The sequence below is a fragment of the Saccostrea cucullata genome, unplaced genomic scaffold (assembly GCF_032062105.1).
Source record: "Saccostrea cucullata isolate Sc308-1 unplaced genomic scaffold, CSIRO_AGI_Scuc_v1 ctg938, whole genome shotgun sequence".
NCBI lineage: Eukaryota > Metazoa > Mollusca > Bivalvia > Ostreida > Ostreidae > Saccostrea > Saccostrea cuccullata.
In genome coordinates, this window is record NW_026931372.1 from 175,616 (window position 1) to 198,233 (window position 22,618).

At 32.7% G+C, this 22,618-nt stretch overlaps 1 protein-coding gene across 1 annotated transcript; it reads left to right on the forward strand.

Annotated features, from left to right (window-relative positions):
* The first annotated feature begins 7,165 nt into the window (after positions 1-7,165).
* LOC134232363 (relaxin receptor 2-like) lies at positions 7,166-11,910 on the forward strand. Its single transcript, XM_062714305.1, has 5 exons — positions 7,166-7,548; positions 8,101-8,240; positions 8,700-8,783; positions 9,835-9,897; positions 11,827-11,910. The coding sequence occupies exons 1-5, from the start codon at positions 7,350-7,352 to the stop codon at positions 11,854-11,856; spliced, it is 516 nt and encodes a 171-aa protein (XP_062570289.1). The 5' UTR covers positions 7,166-7,349; the 3' UTR covers positions 11,857-11,910.
* The last annotated feature ends 10,708 nt before the right edge of the window (positions 11,911-22,618 follow it).

The window sequence follows — 22,618 nt, forward strand, 5'->3', positions numbered from 1 at the left end:
TCACCAACGAAAACAATGTTACCTGCTTTGTCGGCAGGGACCAGTACGTACTTATCATGTAATCTATTTAATACTTCTTTTTTCACTTTGTAATTAACAGAGGGATAAATGGTTTTAATATTGCCCTCAATCTTTTAATTAATACGCGACTTTATCATGGATCTGATACATTTAATCCATTCTGACAAAGTGTTAACGTCTTCTTTTTCATATCTGGCCCATAATAATACAATTAGCCAATGTGTTTGGATTAAAAAGAGTTTTGTAAAGCTCAACTATAAAGATGTCGTAGCCAAGATGGTGAAAGCTCACATATTCATTGTTTCACAAAGGTCTTAGAGTTAAGTTCGTTAAAGCTTTCGTAGTTCGTCTAGGTGCTAAGATGGTAAAAGCTCTCGTCGTACGCTGAGCTAAGATGTTAAAAAGCCATTGATACTAAGTACACACATAATTTGTACATGAGACTGCATCATAGGGATCACGAATATGGTAATAGCAATTAGTAAATCGGAGAGTCACTTCATCAATATTAATATAGTCCGCCTCTCACTGAAGCTCTGTCTAAAATCTCCTTCTCGGATACGGGAATGCTCACTGTTACCACTAACATTGTGCATCTTGCACATTCATCAGTTAATTAGATAGCTGTAACTTTGCACAAAGTCTAATTGGAAGTGTCAATGTTCGAGAACAATTTATCGTAAAAACTGATTGTCCTTCAAATGAAGACGCAATCTTACTGCATCCATTCGCTAAGAATTTGTAAACAAGTTTGTAATTAAGGTATTATTATCCCTCGCTCTACACACTGATAGTATCAATTATAATTCATTACACAATTTTAAAAGATAGATAAATGTATTGTACAATTAATATATCAATTTAAAATCAAACTTATGATTAATACGCTGATTGTGTTACACCATCGTATGCCGTAATTGTCATAAAAGACAATGCGGCATTTTTGCTCCGGAAAAAAGGTCCCAAATTTAGCATATTTTAAAATGTAACGTCAAGCGAAATAATACGTTTTTGAGTAACTCATTGTGACGTAGGCAAGTTCTGTTATACAAAATGGATTAATTTTCTTACCCTATCAAATGAGCCCCGTGGGGATCCGGGTTAGAATAGGTCCTCAGTACCCCCTTGCTTGTCGTAAAAGGCGACTAAATGGGGCGGTCCTTCGGATGAGACCATATAAACCGAGGCCCCTTGTCACAGCAGGTGTGGCACGATAAAGATCCCTCCCTGCTCAAAGGCCGTAAGTGCCGAGCATAGGCCTAAATTTGCATACCTTCACCGGCAATGGTGACGTCTCAATATCAGTAAAATATTCTGGAGAGGGACGTAAACAGTAAACAAACAATCAATCAATCTATCAAATAAATTAATTAAATTCATTCACATTTTCTAATTATTAGTAACTTTCTTTCTTTCTCATCCTTCTTTTTAACCGTAAAACATTTATAAATAAGAACAAGATAAGGCATTTATAGATTTAATTCAAATACATGAAATTCAAAGGCACAGTCATTCTCTGTGAAGAAAACAACATAATTGTGCCAGATTGAAAGGTTCAGACATACAATTATGAAAAGTTGATAAAAGTTCCTCTTTCAATTTTGACCCCACCATGAAATGCTTAGACAGCTGACATGCAATTTTTCATGGTTTGGTATGCATTACCCTTATTGAAGACAAGAAATTAGCTTCATATTCCTTAGGGGTACATAAGGGATCAGATTGTTGTTGACCAGCAAGTTCTGTGTTCCAAGAAGCTGTTGTAAATTGACATGGTACTCTGCTGTGAGAAACTCTGAAGTTTGTTTTGGAACTCCAAGCATTATTCGGTATTTCCTGAAATTTTTTATGTCATTAACGTTAGATAGGGTAAGACCATTATTTGGCCCCCGATTTTGGGTGTCTTTCAGAATGATCAAACAGTTTATCCATGAAAACCTGTTTTCAGCCCTGCCACAAAATGAGTGTTGGTTTTAAGATTTAAAATATACAGGGGTCACAGTGAGTTCAGGAAATAGGTCAATTTTAGGAATTTCTCATTTTTAAGGAAATTTTCATTAATTTTACAGCATATTTTCTTTCGGAAAACATAGAGCACACGCTTGCCTATCTACCAAATTTATATATTTTATACACTGATATCAGATGCAGTATATGTGTAAAAATCTAAGATAGGCAAGCGTGTGCTCTATGTTTTCCGAAGAGAAATGTATCCCAAATATGATGAAATTCAACCAAAATTGAGGAATTTCAGAAAAATGTCCTATTTCTGCACCCTTTAGTGGCTTCCATGTAAGCTTTGAATCAAAATTAGTGCTTGTCTCAAAGTAAGCATCATTTTAACTTTTTAACTACAAACTATCACAATTTTACCAGTGTTCTGATTATTATATCAGATAGGGGGCCAGATTCGGCTCTTACCCTATCTTGTCCTTTGAGAATGGACTTAGTACGATAGATTTATATTGGTGTACATGCAGTCAATGATCATTTCAGTAATTGCGAGTAGTACTGTCATTCAATTAATTTTAATTACCACGCTTTACTTTAATTCAAATCGGCAGATAATAATTTGTGTTTGTTCAAAAGCTGTTTTAATAGCCAACGCTTTATGTTTCATCAATCAAAACACGTGGGCCATGGGTTTTGATTACCCGTGCATACCTAATGTTACCACGTGTATTTGTTACCTGCATTATCATGCATATTAGTTCATGTAGTTTTTATCGACCATTTTTTTTTAAAAATCTTTCAAATAAATATCGAACTTACTGACGAAGGAAGTGTGGAAGGATATTATTTCGTAGAACTACATAAAAACTTTTATTTCCGTCCAGTGGTTTTTCGCCGCGTTGTATTGAAGATCTCGGGTGCACATGCACTCATCGTAATAGCATATAGGAAAGTCATTTTACGTTTAGGGACTATAAATAACTACACTTGTGTTAATTTAAAATTTATAAAATCTATCAATTTTATAATAACGTACCCTGTTGTTCGTGAAATAAAAACATAACGCTGATTTATGTCGTTTACATGTAGCTACGGTATGAGTTAAATGGAGACAAGGGAAGCAACTTTTATTACATACCAAATCCGCGAATTCAAGAAACCGCGATCGTGCAAGATGAGAGAAAAACGTGAAAATTACAACCCGTGAAATTAATCCCCTTTACAGTATCAGTTGATATTTCAAAAATAAAAATCTTTTAAATTTCCAAATTCAAATATAACTTAATTTTTTGTTATTAATAAAAAGTAAAATGTTGTAAAAAGATTTAAAAACATTATTCAAATTAATATTATTAACTACATTTATCATATATTAATTATTTTATTTGAAAACACAATTTGAATAGTTTTAAATCTTTGTAAGGTGCAGTCATGCCAATCTCCCTTGTTTCTCTTCTGTACTAAGTGGCTGTCCTTTGTTCTAGTATAATATAAAACATAAAAGCGCTAAATATCATCGGGATGCAAATTGCTTCCTGATTAAAACAATACAAAGTTTTGTCATGGAAATCATTCTCTGAACTTTTTTTTTTTTTGCTTTTTAGCTGCTTTAATTTATCATTTTCTATTATTCTTAAATTAATTATTACAAAATATTTATCATTTATCTATTAAAACTCTTTATACAACATTAATATTAAGGAACTCAAGGGTTATTTTGAATTTATAAATCACTTTACATTGAATCTCAAGTTTATATAATACAGGGAATTTTAATAAGTTAACCAAATTACTTGTGTGCTACGTCAATAGATTGATTGATTGTATACTGTTTAACGTCCTTCTCCAGAATATTTCACTGATATGGAGACGTCACCATTGCCGGTGAAGGGCTGCAAATTTAGGCCTATGCTCGGCATTCAGGGCCATTGAGCAGGGAGGGATCTTTATCGTGCCACACCCGTTGTGACACGGGGCCTCGGTTTATATGGTCTCATGCAAAGGACCGTCCCATTTAGTCGCCTTTTACGACAAGCAAGGGGGTACTGAGGACCTATTCTAACCCGGATCCCCACGGGATTACGTCAATAGAAAATAATTCCATACCATCACTTTATCGATTAAAAAATTAATGTTTCACTTATATGTCACCATATATGGAATAACTGCTACTGTATTCATAAGCGAAAATGTCATTAATTTTTTTTTAAATTACCGAGACCAATCCATGGTGACAAATGAATCCTGTCTAAATCTTGATGTTTATTTGTAGCTGTTATGTTTGTTTGCATTGACATTAGATACGTAAATTTACCCTTCCATAGCATACTTTTTTTTATCTCTGAAGTTTTAAGATCAGTGATTTCTTTACTTTCAGTTTGTTTTATATATTTTGCTTTTTTGAGCATGATTATCTTTTGGAATTTTTTTCTCATTAATGTAGTTTGATTACTTTTGGTTATTATATTATTTTGTTATGTTTTATACAGTAAAACACAGTTATAACGAAGTAACTTGAACCTACAATGTATAAAATTACTTCGCTATATCCGTAATTCGTTATATTAGTAAATGGAATTCGTAAAAAATATATCGCTGAGGATCCAAGATAACTTCAATATAGCCAGATATTCAAAATATCCGTGTTCGCACTAACCGATTTTCATTGCATATAGCTTAACAAAGTATTTGTATGAGTATTTGCAGCTTTTGATCCATCAATATGGAACCAAATCAGTAGAGTTGTAAAAAATGATTGCATAAAGCATTGCACACAAGTAACATGTACATATAATTCATAATTACAAGAAGTTATCAAACGATCACAATTATTATGGATTTCTGCAAATTAAGCTTCATTTTTAACAAGACCCCCTTTCTTCTTTGCAAATCGTAGTTACACATTATTGTCAAACTGGAGAGTTTCGCTGCTATGAAAGTAGAGAATGTGTATCAAAGACCGTCTATTGTGATGGAAAAAGAGACTGCTACGACGGAAGTGACGAACAAGAATGTAAGTCCTCTCTTAACCATTCCTAAACATAAATGAAGGTTTGAATGCTATATAAACAAATCCCTGTAGTTTTGCTATATGTAACTGCAAAAAGAGAATACATAACTGAAAAAAATCATTTTAGTGATACATTGAGAGACTTTGAAGTATACGTACTAGATACAAAGTAGTTCAATTCTAATCCGAATTCAATTATTAACACTTTAAATATTTTAGTACAATATTACTGTATATCTTTAGTCACCTTAAACACTTTATGCATTCCTAAATTATAATTTGAATATTTGCCTGTTGCAGGTAACCCCAGACGTTCAGTATGTGGCATGGATCCCTCAAATATTACTTTGAATTTATCCATTGATCAACACCACTTTTCGAATAACAGTATATTACAAAAATCAAAAGATGACACTTGTTCGAATTCATCAGACGTTTTGCCCTCAAATAGTTCTGATAATGACTTTCACCAAATGAATGTAACTAAGGGTTCTATCAGCAATGCAAGTCAAACGATAGAGGAGTTTGGTTTATTTAAACATCAAAGGATTGAGGAAACTACTCCCAAATGTAATTTTTCTTCAGGATTATGGAAATGTATTCAGTTTTGTCCAATTTCCTGTTTTTCCCACAACTTCAAAAATATGTGTTCAAGTTCTGTAGTGAACTTTCACCATTTTTTGGAATGGAGAAATGTTCATTGTGGTCGGGTTTTCTTTGACTTTGAAGTTTCTTTTCCTGTTTACTCCTTGGATATTGTAGATTCATACATTGAGTTTTTGCGTATTGACAAACGGAAGAAACCCAACTTACAGCATGTAATTATTTATAATAGCCGAATTGAAAATATTACTCTAATTCAAACAAAATCACTTATGGCACAATTACAAACATTACATTTGATAAACTGTACAGTAAAACATTTGACAATATTGACCGCTTTAGAAGGATCAAATTTTAGAATAGAAATAAGCGTGTTGAATTATGAAAAAGAGAAAAAAAATATCATAGCGTTTCTTTCATTTTATGAAATGTATGTTGACATGGATTTACGCACATCTGTAAATAGTAGTTTCAGAATATCCTTTTCATCATCCAATCATTCAGTTGTACTGATATTTACAACAAGATTGTTTCGAGCATCACTAGAAATGAAGATAAACTCAAGGACATTTTTCAGTGTTCTTGATATGAATTACGTTGATTCCGTTTATTTTTTTGAAGGTAAGAAAATCATTTCATATTACATGAGAATAAATTTTTTAACGATACAAAACCATGCAATAGTTTATATGGAATCTTTAATTCCTTTATCGCGTTCTTCTGCGAGATTAATAGACCTTTCCTTTAATAAAATATCAATTTTGAAGCGTGTAAGCTTTCCTGGCTTGACAGAGCTTCAAAATCTAAATCTGCAAAGTAATCAAATAGAAAAAATAAAAAATAATGCTTTTCATGGTTTAAGTTCATTACTTCTTCTTGACCTCTCTAACAATAAGTTGACTCTCATTGAGGAACATTACTTTAAGTCATTAGATAATCTTAAAGTTTTGTATTTGAATCATAATAAGATCAACATACTTCATGAGAAGGCATTTTTTAACGTTAAAGAACTGACAACATTAAGATTTTTTCTTGCATTTGGAAAGTTTACAGTATCTGTTTATTCAAAACAATGACATTTTTGCAGTTGATGGGAAGTTTGTTGGATTGGTAAATCTAAAATTACTCCATGTGGATGTGTTTTCTATATGTTGTGCAAAACCGCAAAGCATCTATGAAGTAGAATGTGTTGCTCCTACAAACAAAATATCTTCTTGTGATCAGCTTATCAGTGTTCCTATTCTCAATGTCGTTATTTGGTACATAGCTCTTCTTGCAACATTTGGGAATATGATTGCATTCATTAGTAGCATCTATACTTTTAAGAACAGGTCTATTTCCTACTTAGTTTTTTGCAGAAATTTGAGTGTTGCTTGAGTGTTTTATGGGAGTATATCTATACATAATTGCTATAATGAATTTAGTATATACAGGGAATTACGGAATAAATGACTATTCCTGGCGACATAGTAATCTTTGTACAATTGCTGGGGTCTTAGCAACAATTTCCAGTGAGGCATCGGCAATTTTTGTTCTATTAATAACTGTTGATAGAGTCATGTCTATAAAATATCCTTTTATTCAAAGACAAAAAATTTTCACTTTTGGATCATCACTATTGTCTTGGGTCATTGCACTTTCTGTATCTGTGTTACCTATTTTGTTGGAAGAAATATCACTCTTCGGAGATTATTATGCGCAGTCTCCTATTTGTATATCTCTACCGTTATCGATCTATAGACAAACTGGCTGGCAATATTCTATGGTCATTTTTGTCGGTTTTAACTTTATAATTTTTCTCGGTATTGCTGTTGGTCAAATAGTGATTCTCTCAGAAGTCATGAAATCCAGTAGAATGTGTAACTCTTCAAATGTCCGCCGTAGGGAGGTAGCTTTAGCCAAGTCTGTTGTTGCCGTCGTTCTGACTGATCTACTTTGCTGGATACCTATAGGAATCATTGGTAAGTTATTGGACAATATTTCACTGGTCACGGTTGTCTAATAATTGAGCGTTCACTTCTAAAAGGGAGGTCCGGGTTCTATCCTAGTTTTGGGCACAGCGAAAAAACCTAAAAGATAAACATAAGTAGTGAATGTTCCTTTGCCAAGTGCTCAGCAATAGAAGTGAAAGTCATAGGTCTTTCGAATATGACCTTAACACATAGGTCCCCTGCCACGGTAGACGTTAACACGATAAAGAACATTCACTTCTCAATGGCCCTAAGTGCCGAATCAAGGTCAAAATTGAAAGATAATGAGGAATCCAGTTTTACTCTTCTTCTCATAAAAAAATAAAGCCATGATAAGTCTGTTTCGGCCGTTATTATACACACAACCTTCCGATCACGGGGCAAGTGCCCTGTCGATTAGGCTACCGTGATTGAACCTCCCAAAGAAAAAGAATCTTTATATAATAAAAAAAAATGAAGAAAAAGATAACAATAGAACTACATCTACAAACATATCGTATGTGAATTATTCTGAGACAATAAAAAATCATTGCATAATTTTAGGAATGCTGACGTTTTGCGGCTTCGATGTATCAAAGGAGGTTTATGCCTGGATACTTGTGCTTGTGTTGCCAATTAATTCTGCACTCAACCCAATATTGTACACTTTGTCTTCTATTGTACGAGAACAAAGACGAAGAAAGGTAAATACTTTGAAAATAGTTCCAGGGCCTGTGCTTATTTTCCTATAAGCCATTCAATTATGATGAAATTGAATTATATTTGATGGTTTTATTATTTTATCAAAAATCATTTTCTTTTAATTGGAGCATAATTCTGTGGAAAATCATCATGTAAGGTGCAACAAACTGGGTTTTGTTGCAAAAAATAAAAAGGCGACATTAAAGAAACGGTTTAGTTTTATACTGTATATAAGATATATTGACTTGAGTACATGTACAAGTCAAACTGCTATAAAATATACCATCTAGGTATTTTAGGGACGTCTCAAAATACATGTATTATTACTTTATGGAAATATGTCAATTTTAGTACTCCATTGCAAATTGGAAACGAATCCGGACAACCCTCTAGTCAGGTCTGACCAGTTGGTCAAATTAGTAAACCACTACACTTCACGGGTATTATACCTATATTTATAGGCAAAAGAGATAAATGTACAACGAGAAAAGGAGTTGTCTTCACGCGAAATTGATCGTCTTCAATCTCGATTAAAAGCCATAATAGTAAGTCTCTCTCTCTCTCTCTCTCTCTCTCTCTCTCTCTCTCTCTCTCTCTCTCTCTCTCTCTCTGTTTAGCCCCTTACTTTTAATTTTTTTTTGGTTGATAAACGTTTTCCTCTCTTATGAAAAAGAATATTATATAAGAGGATTATTTTCGTAATTTTCAATGACTGAAAGGATCCTCCTTTTGTGATATCGATGCAAAAGCACGTCCGTGGAAATTATATCGCACGACACGCCGTTCGGTTGCACTGAAGTTACGTAGAACGTGACGTCATAATATAAGGAGCGTGTTTTTAATATAACTATTATGGACTTCAGGGTAGGTCGATATGTGGTTATAAGGACTCTTGGCAATTGATATTGACCGAAGACACAGAAAATGATAGCGACCTCGTAGGCTCGGTCGCTATCACTCTCTGTGTCTTCGGTCAATAGCAATTACAATTAGTCCTTATAACCACATATCGACCTACCCTGAAGTCCATATTTGTATAATATTGTTTTGTCATATTATTTGTTTGAATATATTTTTTTAAGTGCAAAAATTAATGCACAGTTTAATTGACATTTTTGGATATACTTTTGTTAAGCAGATATAAAGGGTGTTTCTTAAAAGCTCTTCTTCCGCTCAAAGGAATTTTTCAACTGAGATATTGATAAATTAAATTTTCATTTCATGAAAATTAAGATTGAGTTTCTGATAATTCTAGCATCATATTGTACTTACGTAAAGTGTCAATGGTAGGGTGTTAATTGTTATAGAATATACAACCAAAACAATTATGTGAAGCAATGTTGTGTGTAGTGAAATTCTAGTCTTGATTAAATGAAAACAAGAATTTTCTAACGAAATCTACAAGATGATGAAACAACTGGCCCTGACAGAATCAAGCTACAGTTTTATGTGTAAAAAGTATTTCTACTTGTTAAAGAAAAGTAATAATAGCAAGCTATAGTTTATTCAAATACCAGCATTTAATATTGTCTAAGGCAGCAAAATCTATTTTAATTTTACAATTTGATGTAAAATAATTTTGTGAACTTTTTGCAGAAAGAAAAGGAGATATTCTCACAAGAAAATGATAAACTTACACGGCAAGTGAAATTGCTAAAGGTAAATGGCCCAGACTCTAATGTGGTTCAGGATTTTATCATTATATTTTTTTCTGGAAATGAAAACACTGTATCACAATAGTTTGTTAGTTTTAAATGCATTTACATTCGTTCATTACTTAACGTTTTAAACAAAAAACTTATCAAATGAGCAGAATTTCTGAATTGAAACACTTGATCATTACTTCGACAAATTCTTACAAAAATGAAATTGACAACGAGAAACACTTTGTAGATTTTCATATGTGACCTCTGATCCCGAAAAGTATTTGAAAAGTATTTGTATGTTAATACTGACGTTATTCAATGTTATTTATTTGAAAGTGAATTTTATGCCACAAGTGGAGTGGGATTTTGTCTTTCATTTAATTTTATTCCACAAATAAGGCAATATTTTTGTCATTAATGATATTTAAAAAATACAGATCCGGAAATAAAATATCAAGGTATTTAACTTTTCTTATTTTTAAATTTTAGTTAATTTTTCCATTTGCCCCGTCTTTAAAATAAATCATTACACATTATCATACATGTAAGCTGAAATTTCATATTTAAGGGGCTCAGATATTCATATCCTTGCAGTTATGAGATTGAACAAAAATTCTAAACATAAAGAATGAGTCACTTAAGTAAGTCATTTGGAACCTTCTTGGCTATCCATTTTAAGCTTAACATTACAATATATCGCTTAATTAATCTATGATTACTGTGCAAGCATATGCTTTTAATATTTATTTCTAGAATTTTCTTACAGACAGTGTAATTGAAAAGACATGTAAAAGCCTTAAATTTCGGAAAGTTGAACGGGACCACTTTCTAATTAAGGGCATCCGCAAATAGGCGGAGACATTTAAATCGCATGGTGTTGAAATGTACATGTAAACATTAGCACATATTTTTTTTGCACTACGATCTTAAATGAAGAAGAGAGAGATCATGTTGATTTTATGGTGCACAATAAATAAATGATTCTAATGTTTAGGGTAGGTGTCTCGCCCTGCAGACCATAATACAGAAGCAATATAAGCCTATACATGTTCTTACTATTTATACTGTAAATACCAGATTTTTTTTCAAAACACCCCTAATGAAAAGCATAAAGTTAAACAAGAGATATATTATCTTCAAACAGTATTAAAATTTGCGCAAAAGTTTCCCATAGTTTGAAGTTGGAAGTACGATGGAAAACTTAAACACAATGAAATGTTCAATGTAAGCGTTAGCGTATCGAACAGGAGAATGTCACACGTGTAAGTTGATAATAATATCAATTATTGATGCTCGGTAACCAATTAATTTAGCAGTTATCTCGACCCTTGTTTGGGGATTTTTTTGAATTAGATATGAGCCACAACTTGGCCATCATTGACCCTTGGATATGTATAAGTTTAAATTAAAATACATATTCTCTGCAAATGACACCAATGGCCAAGTTGCAATTGTAAACAATGTCGTTGAAAACTAGTATGCATATGAATGACAATAGAAATGTGACAAACTGTTAGACCCCCGTCTCAAAAGCTACTGTTGCTCGGGATTATTTAATAATATCATGTAATATAATATACCAAGACCTGCTCTTTAGACATTCTTTATTTCTTTTAAAACATCAATTTAATGACTCTTGGAATTTTATTTTGCGCATAATATCGGGATCCAAATCTCATAGCTTAAGTGCAGTCATTCTTTCAGCAATATATTGGAAGAAAAGTTTGTAAAAAAGCATATTTATCCTCTCTAGAGATTTTTCTGAGAAAGCCAGGAATTATTTTAACCACATTCGAGAATTTATAGAGTTTTCGATATTCAATCATTCTGTGACAGAATATCGTATTGATATTTTTCACTGTGATAGATTATCGTCAATACATTGATAACTGTATAGTATTGTTGACATGTTATAATATTTTCTTTTCTTTTTTTATTGCAGACAAGGGATTATGAATCAATTAAGGAGTGAACATGACAGGAGACCACGAATTAAGCAACGCAACTTATATTATTTTTAAACAAAGCAAAAGTTTTATTTTTAAATTTGACTCTGTTCAACAATGATGAATAAATTGAATAAAAGAATGGCAATATTGATTGATTCTTGTTTTTGAATTCTTTGCAATTTCATTTTATAGGTGCTTGCTTGACACAAATTGAAATTCCATGCAATATCATTTTATAGATGCTTGCTGCACATACATTTGCAATTAATGTTTTCTTTTCAAATTTCTGTATTATTTAATGACATATATATGTCCCTTTAGCATTTTGTACTGAATTATAATAAAAAATCCTATTGTATCTCGAAGTTTTTGAAACTTTGAATTTCTGGACTAGCTTTACTGATATACCAGTGTGTATTAATGAAAAATATTAAAACTTTAATCCAGAAAACTCATTGAAGAAATGTTGGAAAGCAAAACTCACATACAGTTTTGTTAGGCTGTTTCCAATGGTGTGTGCTGAGTTTAACAATTAAAAACAACCGGTGAATCGTAAACATAAACTAGAGCCGAACTTGTTGTGAAGCATTCACGAGTTGCAAAGCATTAAAGAGTTGCAAAGCAACGAGTAGGTCTTCCGTCAGAGCTGAGGACAGGGAGAAATGACCTTGAGTCAAGGTAATGCCACGTTCTTATGTTAAAGCAATCTTTTAAGGGTAGATATCATCTTATTATGTTTTACTATTCAAAAAAAAGGATAGTAAAGGAATTTTTTGACCTTGATTTGATTATTAATTTTACTTTTGAAAGCAGACAAAGAGCTCGAAAGTCTTGTATTTAGCGATAAGGAATTCCACTCGTTTATTACAATGGGTAAAATGATGATTTGTAAGTTTGAAATTTACACACAGGTATACTATAATTTTGTGAGTTTCTTGTTGTATTTGCAGAAGCGTTACATCGCATATCAGGTATAATAGTATCAGGTAATCTGGTACTAAATCATTGTGAATTTTATACATGATATTTAATCTTTGGATCTTACGTCTGTCGCTCTTTGGTCCCCAGCCTGTTTCAAAATACAAGGAGTCTCTAGAAGCAATCATAGTTAGTTCAGTAACAAAACGAACTATGTATAGTTGCAATTTTCTCTAATTTTTCAGAATCGATGAATAGAAAACCGCCCTATACAACCGAAGCGATTTCTTTTGAACTTAAGTTTTTATTAATAGACCTAATTTTTTGTATGCATTAGACAGCAAGATTTCAATGTGAGATGACCAACGCAAATTGTTTGAAAAAATTACCCCAAGATGTTAATGAGTTTGAAATATTCTAATTGTATATCTTTGAAAAGGAGTTTTGGAAGTTCTTTGTTTTTTCTTGTGTTAAATATTACAACCTTAGTTTTAGAGGGACTAAATTTTAGCAACCATATTTTAGGCCACTCTTCAAGAGATAAAAGATCATCATTCAGATGACTTTCTGTATATTTGACACATATAGATGCATGCTGCAAACTGTAATCGTTAGCAAAAAGTCTACAAAAGCTTGACATCTTATCAGGTACATCATTCACATGAACTAAAAATAACAAAGGACCTAATACAGAGCCTTGTGGAACACCGGCATAAAGGGATTCCGTTGGGGATACCATAGTTTTGTATATCACCCTTTGCGTTCTTTTCTCTAAATAGCTTTTTAACCAACAATATAGGTTTAATTGGAGTGGTCATGTTTCTGTAAATCCAAAATATCAATGAAAAGAAACCCCAATTTTTAGAGAAATCATGTAAAACACTATTTTCGTAAACATGATTAATCAAGGTATATAATTCTACACTTGAGTTTTTAAAGTTCCTGCTGTCAATTAAAGAGATAACGGGTATGTAAGGATAAAAAAGGTAGCTGTTCCATATTTTTTTTATTCCAATGGTGAGTTAAGCATTATGCGTTTCATTTTTTGTTCATTATATTTCCACACTAGGCTTTCAGAGCTACTGGGAAATGAAAGATATTTGTAGTGCCTACGGCTGTGGCATCACAATTCCTTTGGCTTTCTTGTCCTCCACTTTCACGAAAGCGAGGGGACATTAAATCTCATTCGTCTGTCCGCCAGTCCGTCAGTCTGTCATTCTGTCCGTCTGTCACAAAAACTTTAACCTTGCTTATAATTTTTGATTATGTGGAGCTATGACTTTCATACATCAGGTATGTATTCCTTGTGACAAGACCTTTCTTTGCATACCAACAAATTTGTCCTTTTGGCCTTGAATTTGGAGTTTGACCGACATTTTCACAAAAATTTTGAATTTTTACTTTGTTCATAACGCTTGACTGGTAGATACTAAGACTTGCATATTTCGCATAATTATGTATTCTTTGTGACAAGGCCTTTCATTGGATACCAACAACCTTGACAATATGTCATAAAAAAATGACATCTCACCCACAAAGACACCGAAAGCGGGGTCATGTCAAAGTAGCTTATTTACAAGCTATAAGTAATTTTTTGTATTCTTATTAATAATTTTACATATTTTTAGTTTCAAAAATGTTTGTTTCCGCGCTATGTTATATGCTCGCCTGAAGAAGTCATACCATGGCCTTACTAAGGTAAATAAGATTCAACATTCGTTCTTTCGGCAATGTTGACCACTTTGAAGATTTTCATGCATTGTTGTCGATATTCATAACTTCTCGATGTTCATTTTTTTAAATACGTCAGACATTGAAGTGACTAAACATGACGTTGCACACATAGTCTTTTTAGTGTTTACTATTTAGTTTAAGTTTACTCAAATGATATCGTGGCATGGATATTTTATTAAATTATTACATATAACAATTTAATTATGTTGATAGTACCCAATTACTAATTATTGATAAATTAATCAAAGTTTTTTGATAGCGCTAGTACTAGGGGACGATCAAGGTGATCTGGGGCTTGCTTGTGTGTTTATAAAGCGCTCGTGTGGTACCTGTTGTTGTTTTAAGCATGGGCGGGCAGCTTTTATTATTTTACAGGATGAAAAGCCAGGTTTCCCAAATTTGGAAACCCGATGGAAACATATGGGAATCGTGACATCAGTAGTTTCCATATAGTTCCCATTTTATGGAAACCACATAGTGGTTTCCAAATAGACTCCCGACATGGAAACAATCAACCTGTGGTTTCCCGTAAGTTTCCCAAAATAGGAAACCGTGGAAACATGCCTCAGTGGTTTCCATGTAGATTCCCGACATGGAAACAATCAACCTGTGGTTTTCTGTAAGTTTCCCAAGATAGGAAACCATGGAAACATGCCTCAGTGGTTTCCATAAAGTTTCCCGACATGGAAGCCATCAGTCTATAGTTTCTCCCATGTTTCCCAGGTAGGGAAACTTTGAAATTATATCTCATACTAATTTCCAACTACATGTACTTTTTATTTTGCAAAAAGTTAAATATTTTCTGAAGATACCACATTTTTTCCCGATTATAGATTTTTTTCCAAACGAGTACACATACTGCATCAAAAGAATTAAATCAGTCTCTTTAAACAGTTAAAATAACTTAAGTGTATTTCTATGTATTTCATGACCGTGAACGCAAATTAATTTTAAATTGGATTTATCTCATTAGTCGTGGTGAACTCGTGTAGAATGCGTGAATTGGAATAAAGAAGAGTAAGTGCAGTTATATAGAAATCAATCCTTAAGAGAGAAGTTGCGATTACTGATTAAAAGAAAAAATATAGAAGAGTAGGACTTAGTATAGCTACATAGAAATAAATATAAAACTGGTCAGAAAAAAATCATTCATCGAGTGAGGTGGGGGTTTGATTTATATTGCTAGTAATTTGCTATAGTAAATATTGTTTAAGATAATTTTTTGTTAGTTTTCTTATTTATTTATTTATTAATTTATTTATTAATTTATTAATTAATTTATTTTTTTTTTTTTGCTTGTCATCCCCCCTCCCCATAAAAGCATATTTGAAAACGTTGGTACGGCCTGTGTAACTACGGGCAACTGTCCTCACGTGCCACATCAGGTGGAGACACGTGCCGCGAAGACACCTGGGGACAGGAGACACCTGTCACTGTGTATTTTTTGTATATTCTGTGTGATTTGAGAGGGTTTTCTGCCTACAGGAAACAATGGGCTGGTGTCAATTGTGTACACACACAGTCTCTGCAGACTTGTCTAAAATTAAGATGATGATTTGTGTTTTTTATAATCATTAAAAATTATTGTATAGTAATCGTAAGTTATACAAGAGAACATAATTTAGTCATAAAATAACCTACATTTATTTTAAGAAGTTCAATGAAAGAACAAACTATTTAGAATTTCGATTTCAATGTTTATTACTGATTTGAAATAAAACTATCCTGTTTGAAAATTAAATAATTTTCTATAGGTATAGAATAAATATAAATCGTGTATAATTATATTAAATCATAATAACTTTATAGATCAATGACATTAATACGGTATTTGAATAGTGTTGATATTTTGTGTTAAATTTGTAATCCAACTACAAAAACATCTGTAAAATAATGTTTAAAATATTTTTTTTTTTTGTTTTTTTTTACTTCTTTTGAATTTAAATTTGTTCGCAGATCCCTGTGTGGTAAACGTCTGCGTGTAACTACAAAGGTCCTAAATGCACATGTATATTTAACAAAACCATGCATCCCCCCCCCCAAGGCCATTGCTCTACATGTAACTAAAGAAGAATCTATAAAATTATACATTATTTCGTTTTCCTCAAGAACAACAGCTTTTGATGTAAAGTGCATGCTAAGGCAATCTATTAAAAGAATTAAGTGTGTAATTGTATTACTGTGCATTTTTTGTTGATGACAGTATATAAAGAAGTGAAGGTTTTCAATACAACTATAGATTTCTTCATCTACGTTGTCCACTACTTTATTTCTATTCTACATGCTGTAAATTACTCTTTTAATGAAATAATTATCCGTGTTCTTAAATTGACGAGACTCAAACTACAGGCCTGTAGGAAAGTAATTTCCGATTGCCTAATAAACTTACCGGGAATTTTTTTTTTACAAGAATACCTTACAAAATTTCCTTATTACGAAAAAAAAAGTATATAAGAAGAGATACAGGGCGGGACAAGCTAAAGCTGTGTGCATAAACTCACAACCATAGTCCATTCACATTAACGAGTATCTATAGACAGTAGATGACTTTTGACACAATCTTTCCAATGACCTCACTTACATGTATACCCGTCACGACTAAAATACTGAATTAATATACTGTTAATTTTTCCTGCCTTTGATTAGATATTAGTTTTGTTCCACCTTGTGATAACTCTCCTTAAAAAAAAGCTTTAATGTATTCTAATACATTAAACAATATTACATGTTAAAATGATGTGGGAAATTTATTTAACTACAGGCCAATATTTTTCAAGTACGATATAGCAAATAGAAAAATGTACAGTAATCACCTCCACCAGTATTAATATACATGTATATTGATTGCAGGCTCAAAATCTAAACCAAAAAAAGGAGGATCGAGTTCATTGAGTTTTTTTAATCAAAACAAAAAAAAAATCAGATCTGATGGTATTCTATCTTAATTTTCACAAGTGTATCCTATCCTACCATACATCACTCAGGCTGATTCTGTCTACTAAAAGCGTTTTTAATTATTAATAGCAATCAATTTTTAAACATGTTAAACACCGAACTTTTCAGTCATCACTATTAAAAATAGAAAAGAAAAAAATACTGTTCTTCAATATTGTAGCTCCTTTTCATGCCTTTTAGGATTCAAGTGGAAAGTTCACAAATTCAAAAATGTACCTTTAAAGGTTTAACATCGTTTTGATGTGACATTATACATTCATAATTACAACCATTAAAGGGTTTTTATCATGCATCATGATTTTTTGATATAACAAAGTTTATATGCTATTAAAATCATCCATCAAAATTTTTTGGTTAGAAAATTAATATTTTGGTTGTTTCAGCGATTCAAAGTTTAAATTTCTCAATATGCATATTTTGATCGCCGATGTTGCGCGCCATTGCTCTGACGTCATAGGTGTCAGTCCTGGTCAAGCGAAGTACTTATTGTGTTTACAAAACGACCCAATGGCTTCGTCTATAAACCCTACTAGTAATTAAGAAATGATAATTGGTTAATCAATAGATATTTATAAATAATTTGTGGCGTTTAGATGAAAAATCAGCACAGGAAAGGTTTTAGGAAGTTTCTTTTACCTGCCAGGGACTTGGTCGGTGCGAGGATTTGTCTATATATTCAGAGCATTGGTTTATGTACGATCAAAATTTTTCTGTATTATATAAAATATATATTTAATGGAAATAGTATTTTTTTTCAAAAAAAAAAAATCAATATGCATTTAATGCACAAAGACTAGTGTTGTGAAGCTCGTAATGGCGTACCATTGCGTACGGCGCCATTGAAGATCGAAGTGTCCTTTCTATCAAATGATGTTCATTGCTGGAACAGATAGAAGATACACAAGATCTGTTTATGTATAATTTATTAAAATAACGAAGAAAGAAAACGTATGACCATTTTTTTAATTATTTAAGAAGTCAAAGGTTAATAATTCGATCTATTTAGTCGAAGCCACAGGAGTTGTCAACGGCTTCGTCTTCAATGCCTTCTCCTCTTTTCACGGTGTGTTTTTTATTTATTTTTATGCTGTAGAAGTTAAAACATATAAGATTGAGCATCCATAGCCAAAGTAATATTGTCAATATCAAAATTTCTTTCAACCTAGTGGTGTATTCTTTTTATTTCAGGCAAATATCTATACGGTATAAATGTTTTCTTACGATACGCTTTACGAGATCTAATTGCCCATTGACACCTATGACGTTTCAGTACCACGTGACCCCTATCTAATTAGTGGAGATTTTCAATCTGAAGACCCTACATTACGGACGTATTATGGCTTAAATACGACAGTTTAAAGCATTATTTTATGATTAAACGATAATTATATGTTTCAAGAATATAATTGTGTTTAATTTTTAAGAAATTTCTATGCGTGATAAAAACCCTTTAAAAGTGGGGGGGGGGGCATATACTTTCAGCTAGGACGGCCACTACCATGCAATAACCAAGCCCCGAAACCCCCATCCCAAAAGCATATAATTTGAGGTGTTAAAAACCCTTTTCTCTAAGTGGCACACGCATTATTTTTTAAAAACGCTTTCAATCTAAATATACTAGGCCTCGGCAAAAATATATAGGTGCCCCCCCCCCCTCCTTTATTCCATGAACAGGGAAAAACTTCATTAAATTTTAATATAAGATTTCATAATCATACTTAATCATAATGAACCATGTGAACGTACAAACAGTTTTTTTCCCCATCCTGCATCGCTCTGCAGGCGCTTAATTTCATTGGTCAATTTCCCGAGGCGCCATTTTTGGAGGATCGAGAAGGACGAAGAAGAAGGTGTAAGCAGCTGGTAAATGTGAAAAGTTAATGATGTTTTCACCACCCAATGTCTTTGAGACTGTGATAAATGCAATGAACAACAACTAAGGATTAGTGTACGTATATTTTTGTTAATTTTTTACGGTAAATATAATTGTAATATTTGGCAACAACAAATCTTCACTATCGGAGACAACTTTTGTTCTGACGCCATTTTGAAAAAGTTGAATATCTAAAATTCTTAGTCTTTAGTACATATATTGCAAGAAATAAAAGGAAAATTTGAGTGATATAACATACTTAATTTACTTCCATGCAATAGATAGACAGTGTAGGCCCCAAATCTTCGTACATGTGTTCCATGCTGTATGTTGCACAATGGCGACTTTTCGCCTTTTAATAGAATGAATGCTCAATATAATAGTTCTCTCTCTCTGTGTATAATGAGTTCTTTCAAAGCGGAATTTCTTTTTTTATTTTTATCCCCTCTATTTATTCGGATGATAATATCTATACCGAGCACGGTTTCGTAGTTTTAAAAATACATACTAAAGTACATCCGGTTTGAATTCATGTGTTCTCGGATAGCCAACTGTTTTTTGATTTTTTGGAACTTAGTTATGACAAGGTATAACCGTATAAATGAGATATTTTTGTTTCAAAACTATGAAAAAGCATCATTATTTTACAAAAAGTGTCTTCAATCGCAACTATCCGATTATTCATGAAGGATATCATTATCAGAACAGTTGAAATAGATTGTAGCTTAGCATAACCCTTAATCATATGCATGAGGAGAACATACATTAAAAAAGTGGATATAGGCGAAAGCCTGTCCACTTCGCTGATGATAATAATAGGTTTGTATATTGAAATAGTTTACTGACAAAAGAAAAATTTTCTAATGTCTGACCTTCTGAGATGAAGATGTTAAAAAAGAAAAGCCTACATAGTGAATTAATTTTGATAGTATATCAAGTAATGCAAATGAATCATCAGCTTGAATTGTCAGTTATTTCACAATTATTGACCGGTGTAGGCCAACATGAAGTTATAAGGACCTATGTCAAGTGATATTGACCCACGGCATAGAAAGAAAATAGGAACCAAGCATGAGAGGTCTTGTCAATATCATTTGACATGGGTCCTTATATAAACCACATTTTGACTAATGCAATGACGGGTATGTCGAGCGCAGATATATATTTTGCTATAATTTAGATTGGGCTCATCAAACTGCACGTGACATTTGGTTCATCTAGAATCTGATGTCACATGACGTTGTATGTAAGTAACATTTCCAAAAAGAAGCCTGAGCAGTGCTGAGAGTAAATGAAGAATATTTTGTTTACTATTAATCTTCAATGTTTATCCATAAAATCAGGGCATGTTTACTTTTAGTTGAACTTCTGATGCTATTCTCGCGAGAACGTAGCTTTAACAAGTGATGCATTGTGGATCCAAATTACTGCATCAAAAAATATTATCAAATGAATGTGCAGTAGTCCAAATTTTCTCTTTGCACAGGCGTTGCTTTAAGAGCTCGCAGTAACAAGCGTCGCTTGACTGTGACCTATGTGCAAAAAATAGCCTTTTTGAATTTTGTTGCGCCGGACACATAGTGTCAGACAAATGCATCTTGTTTACATCTGAAAAAGGTGATTTATAAGATTCCTACTTTATTTTTTAATCTGTGTTTTCCATTCAATACATTTGATAAAGAATATTGATCAAACGTTCAGGTTATAATAATAATTCCAACTATCGTGGGAGTATTTTGGTGATTTCATGAGTTTAAATTTCAGCAGGTATAACTTCACATTCAGGGTGTATACAGAGTATCTTCTATGTGACGTACATCTGCCTTATCTGTTTGAATCTGCAGTATTTGGGATATATTTTGCTGGATTACAGCTGAAAAGCAAATAAGTTTTTTTTATAAAAGAAGCATCAGTTTAGGGAACAACTGACCCTACTAAGGGGTTTTGACACAGAATGATCAAATATCATGATGATAAGGCTTTTGGGTTTTTTTTATATCATTTTTTTATAACTTAAATTTATTTTGATTTAATAGTTTGTAAATATATTTTTGATTAACAAAAAAAAGTCAAAATTAACAAATTGAAAATTTGATAAACAATTCATGTTTTAAGAAGGGGTACATTGGCCACTCTTGTTGCCTAGAGGAGATGCATCCAATTTCAATATTGCATGTTGAGCTATACCCGGTGATTTATCAGTTTTAAGTGAATTTGTTTAAGACAGAAATCTATAAAATAAGCATTTCAGACCAAAACGGGGCTTCAACTGGATGTACGGCATGTTGTGACAGTGACAATATAATGAGTCCCCTAAGATTGTGGTGTGTTTTGTTTTTTTTTGTGTGTTCAGTTTGTTATATTTGAGTTTTTATATATTTTAGAGGCATTCATCAATGTCATTACTAATGACAAACAGGAGAAACGGAGACAGGAGATGGAAAGACTGATCTTCACAGACAGCAGTCAAAACAAAGCAAAAGAAAGCATTCAATAAGTCTAATTTACTAAAATCCTATATGAAAAAAGTGATCTTTTGGGATTTAATTTTAAATTGATTTGCCTACATTTCAAAGATATTTGTTAATTTACAGTCTTCTTTCATCATGTAGAGCAGGGTTGTAGAGGAATTAAATATTCTTTGAAATTTATGATATTTTGTGTCAATGGGTATTTCTACAAAACTAAGGTCACATAGTTTATTATTATTGATACTTGTACAGATATGTTTTTAAAAAGTCTGTATGATTAACTATGCGCTTTTTCCCTCAGAAACTGGAAATAAGATAGAAAGCCGAGGAACATCTAGACGAGTCATGGGCCCCAACATCTAAAAAGAACTTGAGGGAGTGCATTCGGTTGGACATAACTTCATCCGAGAAGACTGATGACAAAGACTCAACAAAGAGGGTCAGGCTCCTATTTTCGTGGGAATCAACCAGACCGTGCAAGGGAAAAGAGGCACTGGACAAGGCATATAGACACAAGGTCCTGAAGACCGAATCTGCCAGACGCCAGTTGGTATTTGTAAGGGATGGTAGAGAGGACACAACACCTCCTCCTCCTGAGAAGTGTCCTGCTTGGTCCATTTCCAGGGACTACTCTTCATAGAGGTAATTAATTTTCTCAGATACTTATTTATTTTTACCTTTCTAAGTATTGTGTAAAACCAGTGGAATCTTTAAGATTCCCGCACGGGAAACTTAGGGAATCAATGGAAACCTCGCGATTCCACTGGATTCCAAGCCTCGGGAAACCTAATGGAATCGGAGCGTAGGGTGTTTCCGTTGCACGGAATCAAGGGG

Bases quoted from the DNA above. Each gene is read 5' to 3' on its own strand.
- LOC134232363 (XM_062714305.1), top strand. From the start codon at position 7,350: ATGGTCATTTTTGTCGGTTTTAACTTTATAATTTTTCTCGGTATTGCT. The intron at 8,784-9,834 runs GTAAGTCTCTCT...AACTTTTTGCAG, and splicing joins CTCGATTAAAAGCCATAATA to AAAGAAAAGGAGATATTCTC. The intron at 9,898-11,826 runs GTAAATGGCCCA...TTTTTATTGCAG, and splicing joins GGCAAGTGAAATTGCTAAAG to ACAAGGGATTATGAATCAAT.